Source organism: Lutjanus erythropterus, chromosome 1 (assembly GCF_056507025.1).
Source record: "Lutjanus erythropterus isolate fLutEry1 chromosome 1, fLutEry1.hap2, whole genome shotgun sequence".
Taxonomy (NCBI): domain Eukaryota; kingdom Metazoa; phylum Chordata; class Actinopteri; order Lutjaniformes; family Lutjanidae; genus Lutjanus; species Lutjanus erythropterus.
Genome location: NC_139317.1, coordinates 32,351,489 through 32,367,027, shown reverse-complemented (window position 1 = coordinate 32,367,027; position 15,539 = coordinate 32,351,489). Strand labels below are relative to the sequence as shown.

The window sequence follows — 15,539 nt, the reverse complement described above, 5'->3', positions numbered from 1 at the left end:
CGTAAGAGCCCAGTGTTTTCTCTGAGGTCATCCTGTTTTAACTACTGGAAGTAAACTTTCCTGTCGTCCCAAACTGAGATGGAGCGAACTTGAGTCAGTAGTATCTCCAGCCTGCCTGAAAAACCAGATGAGGTGGGTTTATCTCACTGAAACACTTAAAAATTTGGACAGATATGAGGATTTTTATATTGTCCCTAACACTGATGACACTGATTAGATGAAATTTATATTTAAAAAGGTTAACGCTCTTTTATCAGAGTTGGGCAGCCCACCTACCCCAGCTTTGGGTGGGAGTCTGTGAAACAGCGCTACACTTCAAATTTATATGCTGATCATCATTCACAGGCGTTTACACTATTTTTTTGCTAACCCTCTACTTAGTATTTTAAGTTTTGACACTTTTGACAGCTGTAGACACTCCACTACGCTGCATTACACACAGTAGGGCTACGACAACAAACTTACTCTCACCTACAGACACACACATATGGAGAGTACAGCCTCTCTGAGTTGCTAGTATGAGCTCGGCCAGCTACAACACAGAGACTTTTACAAAAAGGGCCAGAAATGTGTCCTTAGTGACTGTCAAAGCTTCTGCGCTCTGTGTTCCTCCAGTCTGACAGCAGCTGCCCATATTTGGTTAGCTTTGACTAGTGTTGTCAAGATACTGAAATTTCTAATGTCAATACAGTACCTTGAAAAATCCAATACCACTTTTGATACCATAATAAATTTTAGATTTTTATGAAAAGATAAATGTAACAAGGTGAACGATGAGAAGAAGACAGCACTGTGTGTAAGTAAGAGGAGATGTGACTGCGTGGGCACTGCAGCAGTGTGTGTGTCAACTGGCTTTAGCTCATTATTCTTAATTTATGGATATTTCAATATTTTTGACAACACTAGCTTTGACTACTAGCCGATACTGCTACACTGAGAAGTGATCAGTGTGTCCACAGGGCTGCACCCCATGCAGTGTTTGTCCTGTCCCTGCTCTTCTTAGTCCCTTTGCCCATTTTGTAGCATTTCCCAACACTATACATTGGGTGGAGTTAGTTGAGGGTGCAGTTACACTTTAAAGAAGGCATCATTTTTGGATGGTGATGTAAAATGTCTGCAACTGCGGCTCTTGGCATAACTTCCCAACAAGCTGTGACGTCTTCATCTAATTTTTCTTTCTCCCCTCCTGTCTCCCTGTCTCTCAGTGTGCTCGGGTGTGGATTCCCGATGCAGAGGAGGTGTGGAAGTCTGCTGAGCTGACTAAGGACTACAAAAATGGCGACGCCTCTCTGCAGCTCATGCTGGAGGATGGAACGGTGAGGATGAATGGAAAAGTAGTGAATCAGTCTCTCTCTTTCTCTTTGTTTTGTCTCCTCTCAGCTCTTTTTGTTGCGTTCTCTGTCTGTCTCTGCCTCAAAGACACTTCAAAGTGTTGGACCTCATTAGCGACTGTTGGTTTTACCATTAGCACTCTCTACAAATGAGACCAGCTTGCAAGGATGCCCCAAGGAGCATTTTAAATGTATAGCAGTAAATTGGATCCCTCAGCTTAGAATACAAACAGCCACCAGCTTACAGTCTTACTTCTAGCAATCACTAACAAGCACTATTGTTAATGAATGCATGCAGCTTCTGGCAAAACCATTTGCCATATTGCTCTTAATGATTTATTATTCATGTGTTCAAATGTAAATGTAGCCAGCAACATCACAGTAACCACTTTTATTTTTTGTGTTAGGCTGATTCCAAAATGGTGAGACACCATGTAAAACGTAAATAAAAACAAAATGCAATGATTTGCGAATACTTTTTGAAAAATAATCATTTGAAATTAGTACAAATACAAGATATATATTATTCAAACTGAAAAATTTTATATTTTTTGTAAACATACCCTCATTCTGTATTTGACGCATTCTGTTTTATTTATGATTTGCATTGTCCCAACTTTTTTGGAATCAGGATTGTAAATGTCTCTGTAACTTGTCAATAGTTTTCAATGAATTTGGCTGGAAAGTGAGGGCATGAGCCAAAGAAAAAATGACTGATGTTTGGTGCTAGTCCAGGCCAAGTGGATAAGTAGTCAAGGTTTATTGTATAGCTGAACATCACATACCGTATCACAGTAGTGCAAAGTACTGCAAAATCATTTCCTTGCATTGCTTAACAAGGAATCGATACCCTTTTTTAGCCCCTACCCCCTTTCCTTAAGAGGCTTTTACCTTTTACCAGGCCATCATTGTAAATCAGAATTTGTTCCTAATTACTTGCTTAAAACATGGCAAAATAAAATAAAATAAAATGTATGCATTTTATATAGTTTTCTTTGGATTACTGCACTCTGCTGTCTGCTGTCATTGTGGATTTTTCTGCCGATCTAGATCCATGTGCAGATTAAAGCTCTCAGTATTTTCTATTAATAAAATAACACATTTAGATGATTATGTGGCCTTGATGAAGTTATGCTCTCTCCGAGTGCTCTCTATTTGTTATAGGCTAGACAGCTGCTGTTGAAGAGGATCAAAATAACACACTTAGTCAAGCAATCTTATTATCTAATTCATTCCTGATGTTGTTTGCTGAAAGACTTTGTGAAACATAATCAAACATACTTGTCAAACAAGCCTCAGAAAGACAAAGAGATCAATTTAAAGGAGTTATAAAAATGTAACATGTGAGGATAAAAATGTGCATGAGGCATAAAAGTTCCAGCTATAAAGTTTCCACACAAAATTGAAAACAAGATTAATATAATACAATAGAGCTTTGAGTGACTGCTGGTTTGTCTCCGGAGCAATGTCGAATCAGTAGCCTGTCTCATGACATTTCTGAGTATGAAATGCTATATGAATACTTCAATGATGGGAGTGGACATCTGTTATTGATTATTTAAACAGTGGGCTCACAGTCAGCCTCAGGCAGCCGATCTGGAAAAATGAAACAGCCCAACATGTAGCCTTAAGGATGTTACAGATGAGCAGTAGAAGAAATGTTGCCATGGATTTTATCACAGACTTAATTTAACTTGATGTTTGGGGAGGAAGCGTCTTCACTTTTGGCTTTTAGCAATAAAAAGGGGAATGTTTCTCTCTCATCATTTGGTGAGTATAATAATTGGCATAGTAATGATGACTGATGAGAAATGCAATGCTTTTGTTGAACAATGTGTTGTCCCTGAAATAATTGCAATAAACAATACTGTTGTCATTTTAGGGCTACTTTATGCCACTGATAGAATGATAATAGAGCTGCAACGATTAATCAGTTATTAAATTAAGCCCCAGCTATTTTGATAATCGATAAATTGGTTTGAGTGATTTTATAAATGAAGAAAGTCAAAATTCTCAGATTTTAACTTCTGAAATGTGAAAAGTTTTTGGTTTCGTCTCTCTTTAATGACAGTAAACTGAATATCTTTGGACTGTGGACAAAACAAGGCATTTGAAAATGTAAACTTAGACTTCTGAAAACACTGATTGACATTTTCCACAATTTTCTGACATTTTATAGACTTAAGAGCTACTTGATTCATTTAGAAAATAATCAACAGATTAATCAAATCAAAGAAAATAATCATTAGTTGCCGCCATAAATTCTAATAAAATCCCCATGAGCAAGGAAGTTTTAATTTGTAAAATATATACAAAAAATACTAAAATAATTTATAATAAAAAAAAACACTTCTCTTATAATGTCTTATAATGAAAGAGAAAACCCTGCTGTTTATTCTGGCATCATGTTTGGTAAAATGTTGGTGAAATTCATATGTAAGAAAACACGTAAATTGAGGTCACCAAAAATGATCGATCTCATGTACATACATCGTACGTACAACTGGCTCAGCCAGTTGCCTATAGCTACTACATTCGTCCAAACACCCAGCTGTATACTGTATCTCTGTGCTAACACTCCTGTTCTGATCTTCAGAGCATCGAGCACACACTGGACCCCAAGACAAAGAATCTGCCTTACCTGCGAAACCCCGACATCCTTGTTGGCGAGAATGACCTCACAGCGCTCAGCTACCTCCACGAGCCGGCCGTGCTGCACAACCTCAAAGTCCGCTTTGTCGACTCCAAGCTCATCTACACTTATTGCGGTAGGTGGGACTTAAACTGTCTAATGAAAACCTGTGGTATATGATCAGCACTTTGATAAGAAATCCGACTTCTTAACAGCCAACATTTCAAACTCTAGACTTCTTTTTTGAATGATCTACTACAGTGAACAGATGAGATTTCATTGTGTTTATAGCACAGTCACCAAGAACAATAGTAACCTCACTCATCTTTCTGGCACACATCTTGTTATGGCACGCTAATCAACTGAATGATGTTTCAGTATCATGATATGATAGTTCATTAGTTAAGCCTTGATGTCTGTGACCTTCCATAACCTCTATTGTAATTATACTTTGAACCAAGCATTATTTATTACTTCATCTATTATTCATCTACTCAACATTTTAAATACTGTTTGCTATGATTATTAACTGTTTACACTCTGATAAAACTAGTCCTTCATTAGCTGCAAACTGTATTCATTCACTACTATTGTATAGTAAATTACTGTTTCCAGCAAATCTTCATTCAAAAGCATTGATACACATTATAAGATGTGTTTCAGTGAGTTCTCATCTTGCTTTCTTCAGTCAAATAGTCATTTCTTTGTTGTTGAAACTCTCCATTCACCACATTCTTGCACCATGCTTTATTTTCGTTAGACTTTTGTTTTCTGCCCCTCACTGTGTTACCTGATTAGCACTGCAGGTGGGTTCATAGTGTCCCTTTGTCTTCTGCGTCGTAGGAATCGTTCTTGTGGCCATCAACCCGTACGAGACGCTGCCAATCTACGGCACAGACATCATCAATGCCTACAGTGGTCAGAACATGGGAGACATGGACCCACATATCTTTGCTGTGGCAGAGGAGGCTTACAAACAGATGGCCAGGTTTGTTTGTGTGTGTGTGTGTGTGTGTGTGTGTGTGTGTGTGTGTGTGTGTGTGTGTGTGTGTGTGTTAGCCTTGGTTCTAGTCTCCTTGTTGCTCAGCCCTCCCTCTCTCTTCGGGTTTGTAGGTCAAAGCTGAGCCAGAAATAGGCTCATGGTGGTCTCACTGTCCCTCTCACTGTCTCCCTCTCTTTCTTGCTCTTTTAATCACACACACACACTGTTTTTCTCTGCAGGAACCAAGCAGTAGATCCCCTCAGCCCCCCTCTGGGACACTAACATACACATGTATACTAACAGTGCTGTATACCATGTTTACCCTTCAGTATGTCCAGTATGACTTACAGCAGCACCACTAGCATACAGTTGCATTGCTCCATGTGTGAAGACTTAGCACACAATGTAAGGCTGCACAAATATTAAAGGCCATTTATATGTTGTTGTTGTTGTACTTTAGCCGTGTAGCATTTTTCTTTGCAAAGTTGCAAAGTGCTACAGGGAAAAGCAAAACGCAAAGGATAAAAGCAAATGCAGATGATAAAAGACCATGCTGTCATCAAACACAAGAGAGTAAAATTGAAGTTAAAAAACAGGGAAAATAGTGTAATGATGGGTTAGGGTTAGTGTTACATACACAAATGTTACATATTCATAAAATCTTTCCAATAAAGAATGTAGCCTGTTGAGTGGTAATGGGTCAACCTTTTGCCACCTGCCAAAACCTGGAAAAAGGCACATAAGGAAACAGCGAATTAATGATATATTAATGTTGATATGTGATATATAGCGAGGAAACATTAAGGGCTCTAAAAGTAATCCATTAAATTAAAAAATCTGTACAAAAGTCAGTGTAAATTGCCTGGTATGGGGGTGATTAAGAAGTACATTTTTTACATTTCAAAACTAAATATTTGAAAATAGGATACAAAGTTAGTAATATTTTCTATACTGAGATTAATCATTTGAGTCAATATTATGTGTGTGGCTGATGCTTGGCATAGAGTAGAACACCACTCATGAATACTCAGCTCAAGTTGTTGTGAAACACTGCTTAAATTTATTCCTATAGCCCAGTATGACAGTCAGTTTGCTTCACATGCTCGCAACAGCAACGCTTACTGACACAGCCAGAGGTCTCTATCCGGGGAAAAAGAAAAACTGTATAAGAAAAAATGAAAGGACTCAAAGGTCATTGGTGCGAATTTCAGAAGAGGAAAAGATCTCAACAGAGCAGCTTCTGTACCAGCAGCTGGGAGTTTATTCCAAAGACAGGTGGTGCAGTACATTAGGAGGAAGCAGTGTTGCCTCAAGATTTTATCTCAGTACTGGCAATAATGAGGAGGGTGGCCTGCTGGGATATTAAAGCATGTAAAGGAACACAGGCTTATAATGTGCAAGCAGTCACTCATGTGCAAGCATCTTACACTTTGTATCTACCAAAGGCCTAACCCTAAGGATCAGTACGAATCTCAGTCAAGCATCGCCCTTAACCTTATCTTTGGCTGCCCATGTCTGCCCCTCAAGGAAGTATGTGATATGTCTCTTCCACCAGTCTCTGCTTTCACCCACTGGCTCCTGGTTTTTAGTGGAGGAAAGGGTTCCAAGTTTAACATTGTTGTTGCATTATACAGGTCCTCTCCCCAGTTATTGTAAGAGACATATGCGCAGCTGAGATACCACTTAATAAAAAAAACAGCAGAAATGCCAGTATTCTTCCCAGGATACGATGCGGGTCCATCTCGAAATTTACTGCCAGGAACACTTCCTCTTCTTCTCCTTTGTTTCCTGGTGGTTGGCAGTAGGAACCACTTCTTCTGTCATATTTCCAGCACATTAGATACTTCACAGTGAGCAGAACCATTGTGCACATGTCGAAAAAGTTATATTCTTATTAATGCTTTGGGGCATGTAAGCACAGCTTTTATAGGATCATTTTATTTAGCATCCATGTTAACAGTGAAGTTGGAAGTTCTAATTGTAAGGATTTAAACCAGATTAGCTGTTTACATGAACAGTATTTCTTCAATCAAACACTAGAAACCCCCTTATGCCAATAATTAGCTGCTCTTGACTGGTGACCATTTTCTTAATTGTCGTATGGTCAAAATTGGACCTCAGAATCATACTCACACATGATGTAATACAGTTTCCTTATGTTGTTTTTTTGTTCAATCCCTCAGGGATGAGAGGAACCAGTCGATCATCGTGAGCGGGGAGTCTGGAGCGGGAAAGACGGTATCAGCCAAATACGCCATGAGATACTTTGCTACGGTCAGCGGCTCTGCCAGCGAGGCCAATGTGGAGGAGAAAGTGTTGGCTTCCAACCCCATCATGGAGGTGAGGGCTGGAGGCCGTCTGCCGAGAAAGATACTGGATTGCTTTTGGTTTTTTAGAAAACCAGACCATTTCTTAAAATATCAAATGATGAACATGTTTTTGTGAGTATTTCTTTCTCATTTGTGCTGTTGTTTTAATAACCCAGTAGTTCCAAAATCACAATTTAGATTGACAGATTGATTTCCCACTCACTGAATATGTGAAATTACATGATGCAACTTTTTACAACACTTAACATATCTTAAAAAAAAATTACAGGTTAAAACATTTATAAGAAATGTGTAGTGGGTGTGAAAGACTGGAAAAAGCTCTGTTTTGTGGCTGTGAATTTGTCTTCAAAGTAAAAGTCTTGCATCACCTTTCCTGGCAGTTTGCGTATCGACGTTTGAGTCTATGGCTCCTTGCCTCTACAGTATATTCCCTTAGTGATTTGTGAATGATATGGGCTGAATGTCACACTGTTTGTCCTCCCCTCATGTCTCGTCTTGCTCTTTTTCTTTCTTCTCCACTGGCATTTACTTACTCCTCTCTCTTCACTTTCTCCACTGCACTCTGCATCTCTCTGGCCTCAAGCTGCTCTCTGCTGTGATAACACCGGTCTCATTCTTAACTGTGTGCGTGTGCTTTGTATTTCTTCCTGTGGAGTCATATGGACAGGAGGAGTTTGAGAGCTCCTCTGTGCCCATATGCCACTACCCCCCTCCCCTTCCCCCACTCCACCTTCCTCCACCTCCCGCCATCCCCCACCCTGTCCGTCCTCTCACACATCACTCTTGTCCTCCCAGCCACCACTTTCACCTCAAGCCAATCACAGACAAGCTGACAGAATGAATAGAAAGCTTTCTTTCGTCGCAGTGATGTCACTTCAGCCTCTAAGCCTGGATGAAGAGTAGACGGTTGCATCAGCCTTTTCGATATTACAAAGCCGGTGTGTGTGTGAGAGTGTGTGTGTGTGTTAATGTGTGCGTGACCAGGCAGAGTGTGTTTGCGTGGTGTTTATGTGTGTTTGGCTGATGCAGGCAGAGATTGGAATACCTGCTCTGCTGAAAGACTCCTTGTCTGCAGTGAAAGACTGTGTGTTTGGCCTTAACTCAGCAAGAACCCTGTGTGCTCACACGCTGGTTGTGTAGCTGGGATAGATGTGTGTGTGCGTGTGTCAGCCCCACCCGTCTACTGACAATTCTTAGTAGGGTCATTTATCAATCATGTACATTGAACTGTGGCTGCTGACTGCGGATTTGTTTGCTGATGTTCAGTAGCTCAGCAGGATATTCCCATCAGCATATACAGCTCTTCTCTGTGGAGGAACAGAAATCCATTCAAACAAAATACTGATTAGTCAAGTGGTCGAAACACAAGTAATCTTAAGTTAACTTCATGTTGTAAGACACAGTATGAAAGCTTCTGGTTCATACTAGTTTTATATCAGGTGTATAGAACTGATGAGAGTTTTGAGAATTGATTAAGACGATTGATACCACTCTCATGTTTGTATGGTAAATTGGAAGCTACTGCCAGTAACTGCTTAGCTTAGCTTAGCTTAGCTTAAATAGTGTAAACAAAGGGAAAAGACTAGCCTTCCTCTATTGAACAGTAACAGAGTGTGTCTACCAGCAGGGTTCAGCATTAATGATGGCCCAATGCAAAAAGTTACTCTGTGGCTGCCAAGTTTTATCCCCGTATTACAAGTCTTCTCCAGCACAGTGTTATATTTCCACATATCTTGATTCCTTCATGCCTTTTAGTTCAGCTCTCTACTAAAACAGCCAACAGTACTCATCACAAGCTGGCTACTAATATGTTGGGGCTACTGGGTCTGGGCTTGTTAAGTTGACTCAAACTGCTGATGCCATCCTGACAGAAGAACCGGAAAAACAAAAAAACAGAATATGAGAAATGCCCTGACCAGTAGCTCTAACTAATTGACACATTGTAGTGTAATACTAGGGGTATTTGTTCAATCTATGCAAAAAATTGAATTGTAATAACAACATGCTGCAATTTTAGGGGGTTATGTGCGGACTTTTTAAGGCTACGGGCTGCCTCGATTGGTTAGCTTCTTTGTTTTAATGTGTGACTTTGGTGTTTTAGTCGCACAGTAACACAAACGGCAGACCAACAACACCTGTGTTCTGCAAGGTAAAATTAAGTTAATGTTAAGTCAAGGTTAATGATGAATTTGACTGATAGCTTTTTTTTTATTATTATTTTCTATCGATGTCATGATAATATTATTATTGTGAATTCTTTTGGCCCTGATAATCATATAGTGAAAATCTGAAAATTGTGACTGCCCTGGCCTGTGTACTCCTAAATTTTCCATCCACAGAGAGAAACATGTACCTACAATACCTGCCTGTCATACCAGCTAGATTATCACTGAAGTGGGAACGAGTGAAAGAGTGGGAACCTTGAAAGTGTAATTTCCAAAATGCAGAAAAGCCATATTAGCTATGAAAATACCTTCTCTGTGATGATACCGTTGGTACTTTGTTGCCTCCTTGTACTTTCTGCTTCACCATAGTAACAATAACTGCAGTAAAATTTCCCTTTCATTCTGCCGTTGTGTTATCCTGGGACAATCAGAACTACTGTTACTGCACAGTCGACTTAAGGCCAAATGGTGTTTAATTGAAAATGTGCTGCAGCACCATCTGCGCTATCTAAATTTAAATACCATCACCACAATACGTTTCATCTGTTTCTTCATTTTGCTGTTCTTCTGTCACCCACAGGCCATTGGAAATGCAAAGACCACCCGAAATGATAATAGCAGTCGTTTTGGGAAATACATCGAGATCGGCTTTGACAACCGCTACAGGATCATCGGCGCCAACATGAGAACATATCTGCTGGAAAAATCACGAGTGGTGTTTCAGGTGAGCTCACAAATGCACATTCAGGCTCGCATGAATTCACATGAAGTGTTTTGTTTGCTTGATATTCCATTGACTCGCACTCATTACTTTACTCATTACAGTCTATTACCCCTCACTCAGACATCACACACACACATGCACACAGTTAACCTTTATACAGTCCAGCATTTTGTTCTCAACTGGACTCTTAAACTGACATGACTCACAACACATTCAGCTTTATGTCATGTAGCAATCACTTTTTTGGAGTTTGTCAGCCTAAAGTCACCCTGGCATTGTGTCCTTTAGTCATACTACTTGTTTCCCTGATAGTAAATTTCATTCCTGCTGTAGCGTCCTTGTTCCTGAACGTGTTGTTCATGAATACACACAGTCCTTTAGCTGACCTTACAGGCAAAAGATGATTTAATTTGTTAAGTATCGTCTGTGATTTGTCATTCCTTGACATTCCTCAACATTGGAGGTGTTTCTGATGTATGAGTCAGCACTAATGGATTTACACCATGTACAACAGCCATAATGTACTGTGACACATTCAAGGGTTTGTTGGCCGCAATCAGAATGAGGTACGGTAGGGTAGCCAAAATCTAAAAATTATAGCTCACTGTATGTTATATTATTATGTACTGCAAAAGCACATCTGGGATCTTATTAATGTGGAAACAGACAGTCTGCCTTCAGGCATTACAGCAAAACTACCTTTATGTTACGGTCGAAATAGATTTATTTATATTAGTGTTAATGTGTGTTGGGAAGTCCACCCCTTTGACTGAAACTTCAGATTATAAAAGCAGACACATTTGTAATGATGAGACGACTTCAAAACCTGAACACACAGCTACAGTCACACTGGGACTATGATTCAGTTCGTCAACTTCCAGTGACTCACACTTGACTGTTGCTGCACACATGATATCCATGCATACATGTACATACAAACAGTTAATAGTTTGTCTTGTGTCACATAGTGAAGTATCAAGTTTTATTTGATGGAAGACATGCAGGAAAAGAACCCCAGTGTTTGGATTTTATGAGTGAGATGTCTCACTGTGACACCAGTTGCAGGGGCATACAGTGGCCTGGTAGTTATAGGGATGGTTGGGATTATTTGAAGTGAGTTGTATGAGGTACTTGGTACACTCCTTGATCAGTGTATTACCTACAGTAGATGCAGATTGGTACGCTCCCAGTGTGGAGAAACAGTGAGGAGTACCAGTAAAAGCAGCGTGATGATGTGATGTGAGACTGCTGTTATAAGATAAATAATGCTTACTCTCTCTCTTTCACTCACGGACTCCTTTGGCAAAACCAGTAATTTTACCTCACAGAACACAGGAGTTGCTGTTCTACCACTGCTTAGATTGGTTAGTTTGTTTGTGTTATTGAGTTACTTCTGTGAATTCGAATTAACCCTTTGAAACACCAAAGTCACACAATAACACAAGTAAAGTAACTAATCAAGGCAGTAGACTAGCAACTCGTGTGTTCATTAAAGAAAATAACTGACTTTGCCAATGGAGTTTGGTTGGTCACACAGTACAGTACATTGCTTTGCCTCCTACACCAGTACTCCTGCTGCTTCTACAAAATGGGGGCATACTGACCGCCATATGGGTAATACGATTATTGACTAGCACCTCATGAAACCCCACTCCAAACTATCCCCTTAAAACACTTACCATATAAAAACAAAACTCAGGTCTCTGTCTCTACTATCACCATCAAATAAAGTCAAAACTGACCAAAATATTTTAAAAACTAGACTTTCTTTATATTCTTGAAGACATTATATTTTTTATCCAAATGATGTCATTAGTTCAACTTTTGACTAACTAGTATGGAGTCCCAGGTTTTAAATAACTCTACAGACCCTTACTATTTTTACCCACAATTCAACAACAATGCTAATCCCTGTCAAAACCTTTAGTGTTCCCACTTTTGAAAAGTTAAGCACTCATACTATGCTTGAAGTCCTTACACAAGTATGAAGAAGTGCAGTCAACCAGACACACACACAGGTACGCACGCACGCACGCACACACACACACACACACACAAACACACACACACACACACACACACACACACACACACACACACACACACACACACACACACACACACACATACACACACACACACACACACACACACACACTTTGTTCAGTTGGAGTTGTTAAAAAACTCAACCAACACTAACTGTCAGTCTGGCCTTGGTGCCCTTCAGAGCAGAAGAAGAATGCAGCAGTAACTTCCTTCTCCACAAAGACAAGGATGAGGAAACAAAGTAAACCCCAAACCCAACAATCCATCTGTCACACTGAGTTACGGCAAGGAGGCAAGGAGGTGCTCCTTTCCTCTTCCCACTCTCTCTCAACCTCCTCAGTATCAAAGACTTTATTCTCTACATAATGATCCTTATCTTTATCTTTCTTTCTTATTTTATACTTTAATCAAATTTTCTCTCTCTTCAGCCCCCACAAACTCTCAGAAAAGCCAAATCAGAGCACATTTAACAAGCATAAAAGCCTAAAAATGATTTTTTTTTTTTTTTTTCTCATGATCTTATCACTTTATATTTCCTGGTTTGCACACTTGCTCAAGTTCTAACTAGATAAGATTTGCCTACTTTTTCTCTTATATAACTTTATTGTATATTCAGCAGGTGTATTTGTTCACTGGTGGAGCCAGTAGGGCAACGTCTACTGTAGATAAAGACGGATATGTTAACTCTGCACACACGAGAGCACACACACACACACTCTGCTGTCATAGACAGTGCTGTTGGGGAATGAGGATGTTGGCATAAAAATGCAATCACTTCACACTTAGATTTTTCACATTCTTGCCTTCAGCAGTCCCACCCATTTATAGGCGTGTGTGTGTGTGTGTTTGAATTCTGTGTTCAGGTGTAGTAGCACCAATGTAGAACACAGGTTAGACTTTTGTTTCTAGCTTTACAGCACACTGATGAATCTGTAGATCCAGATGTTTCTCATTGTACAAACACTCGAAGTCATTAGTCAGTTGTGTTATTTATGCCCATTTACTGTATGATATAGCAGGTAGGACCTCATCATGTGAATATATGCACAGATGGGCCACATCTTGTGTTGTGTTTGTAGGGAATCAACATGGAATATTCTCATTTGCCGGAATAATATCTGTTGACATGCCCTCAAGCCAGGCATTAAATCACCAACTGCTCCAGTGGTGCTTCCATATGTTAACCTGTCAACCTGTATATTGTAACACAGAAGAATGTATACTGTGTATGTTAAAGCACATACTGTATGATTATATGATTGTACATATGCGCAGACACAAGCTGCGTTTCCATTGCAGGAGCCGTCCTCAGGGACTGGTAACCTTTGGAGAAACTCCAGGGACATTATTTTACCACCGGGCAGGCATTTCTTGTGTACTTGCAGCATTTTATATCAGCTGCCATTTAAAAAAAAAGTTTCTTTTTTGTTGTGCTTCGACACAACAACATGGAATAACAGAAGAAAGCATACAACAGATGGACTGACAGTGACGCCCAGGCCTTATTAAGCATGAATGCTGAGGATGAAATCCATATATAGCATCATCCTCAGTGTATAGTAACATGCAAAAGGGACCTAAAAAACTACTGCATTTGCTTTTTTCAGTGGAATAATTTGCCTAAACTCCTTGGGTCTTTAGACCACAATGGAAATGCTTACCACAATGGGCTGAAGTAACCTTTTAGTTTCTTGACTAAAAGTTCTGGCTACTTCATATGGAAACACAGCTAGTTGATTTTTTCATGCATGAATGTAGGCTGAAAAAGGCTCGTGATTAGAACTGAATCTGTGTGGATTAATACCATTTATGTGATATATTTGAGTAAACGGAGCATGCTGTAGGTATAAATGTACATTATATTTTGTTCATACTTTTTTCCAGGCTGACGAGGAGAGGAATTATCATATCTTCTATCAGCTCTGTGCATCATCTCATCTGCCTGAGTTCAAGATTCTGAAGCTGAGTAAGTCTTATGAACACATTCATACAGAACTGCACAGATGACCTTTGAGCTACTGCAAAAACAGTAGTTTTTAATCAGCTCTTTTTTTTTTGCAACAGAAGGAACAAGTCTTCACTTTCATGTTGTTCATAGTGGTAAAGTGTGCTGTAGTACACAGACTGGTATGAATATTGTCTGACCTCGAGCACTTGGCAGATACATTAGCTACAGTGATTCCAAATCAGCAGTGAACACAGAGTAACTGAATGAAAGAGCCCTGTGTCAGCAGATAACACTGAAAATCCATCAGCTCAGTGACTCATCGGCTCAGCCAAACAACAAATAATTAAAGTGTAATTGCCGTTTTTTTCACAATCGATTTACCCAAATTGGCACCACTTCTAACTGTAAAATCTACTGAAACCGATCCTGAACCCGTCCCACAATCAAATTCATATATAAAGATTATTTCCTCCCTCCATGTCTCCAAAAATAAATAAATAAATAAACCACAGTGATTTGTCTTAAGAGCGCTGTTGGATATCAGATGTATTTGTCAGTTTAGACGTTTTAAAGTCATTGACTCTGTGGTTGAACAGGCTCTCATACAGAGCGCTCCCACTGTGGACCTGCACCTGCTCGTCCTAGTCATGGCACACACACGCTTCTGGCACTGTCACTTAAAGCCACTCAGTTGGCACTCTCTCTCTCTCTCTCTCTCTCCCTCTCTCTCTCTCACACACACACACACACACACACACACACACACACACACACACACAGCTGCTGTCTTTTCCTCTCCTGCTGACTTCCTGGCTCAGTAAATGGAGTGGTTGTCACAGTCGTGTCAGTGGCTCCCGTTGCCAGGCAACACGCCATGCCTTAATTCAGTGTAATGTGCATATAAAGAAACTGCTTGTGAGAAAGTTGAGCTAACATCATTCTTACACAGAAGTGCTCTTGATTTTGCTCTTTTCTAAGAACCCTGAACCATCTGCAGAGTCATGATATGATGTCTGTCTCTCTGTGGATCTGAGGCTGTTTTGAGAATTCATATCACTGTGAGTGAATCACGGTTTGGCAGTTTGATTTCTGTGCTGATAAACAACATTTCCACCCACACTGAAGTAAGGGACAATGAATGAACCAACTGTAGGAATTGTAGGTGTATTATTTTCAGGGAAACCTTGCAGTGCTTTATTTTCTTTAATCCATGACCACATAGAAAAACCTCTAACTTCTGACTTTGAACTAGGGTTCCAAATTTTCCTTAACCAATAACTGAAAACTATTAATAGAATAATAATTAATGATTAATAAGATTTTTTGTTAAATGCATGTTTTTCCTCTTTTTTGTCATTTTAATTTTCATTCTTGTTCAGTT

General features: G+C 39.6%; 1 protein-coding gene across 3 annotated transcripts in view; it reads left to right on the top strand.

The window, feature by feature from the left end:
• The window catches only part of myo5aa (myosin VAa), a 64,721-nt gene that overhangs the window by 19,809 nt on the left and 29,373 nt on the right, over positions 1-15,539 (top strand). For all 3 annotated transcript variants that reach the window (XM_084720119.1, XM_084720110.1, XM_084720101.1), the window contains exons 2-7: positions 1,206-1,316; positions 3,928-4,099; positions 4,807-4,951; positions 7,129-7,285; positions 10,021-10,164; positions 14,095-14,176. In XM_084720119.1, the coding sequence (XP_084576245.1) occupies positions 1,206-1,316; positions 3,928-4,099; positions 4,807-4,951; positions 7,129-7,285; positions 10,021-10,164; positions 14,095-14,176 (811 nt within the window). The remainder of the gene's footprint in view (positions 1-1,205; positions 1,317-3,927; positions 4,100-4,806; positions 4,952-7,128; positions 7,286-10,020; positions 10,165-14,094; positions 14,177-15,539) is intronic.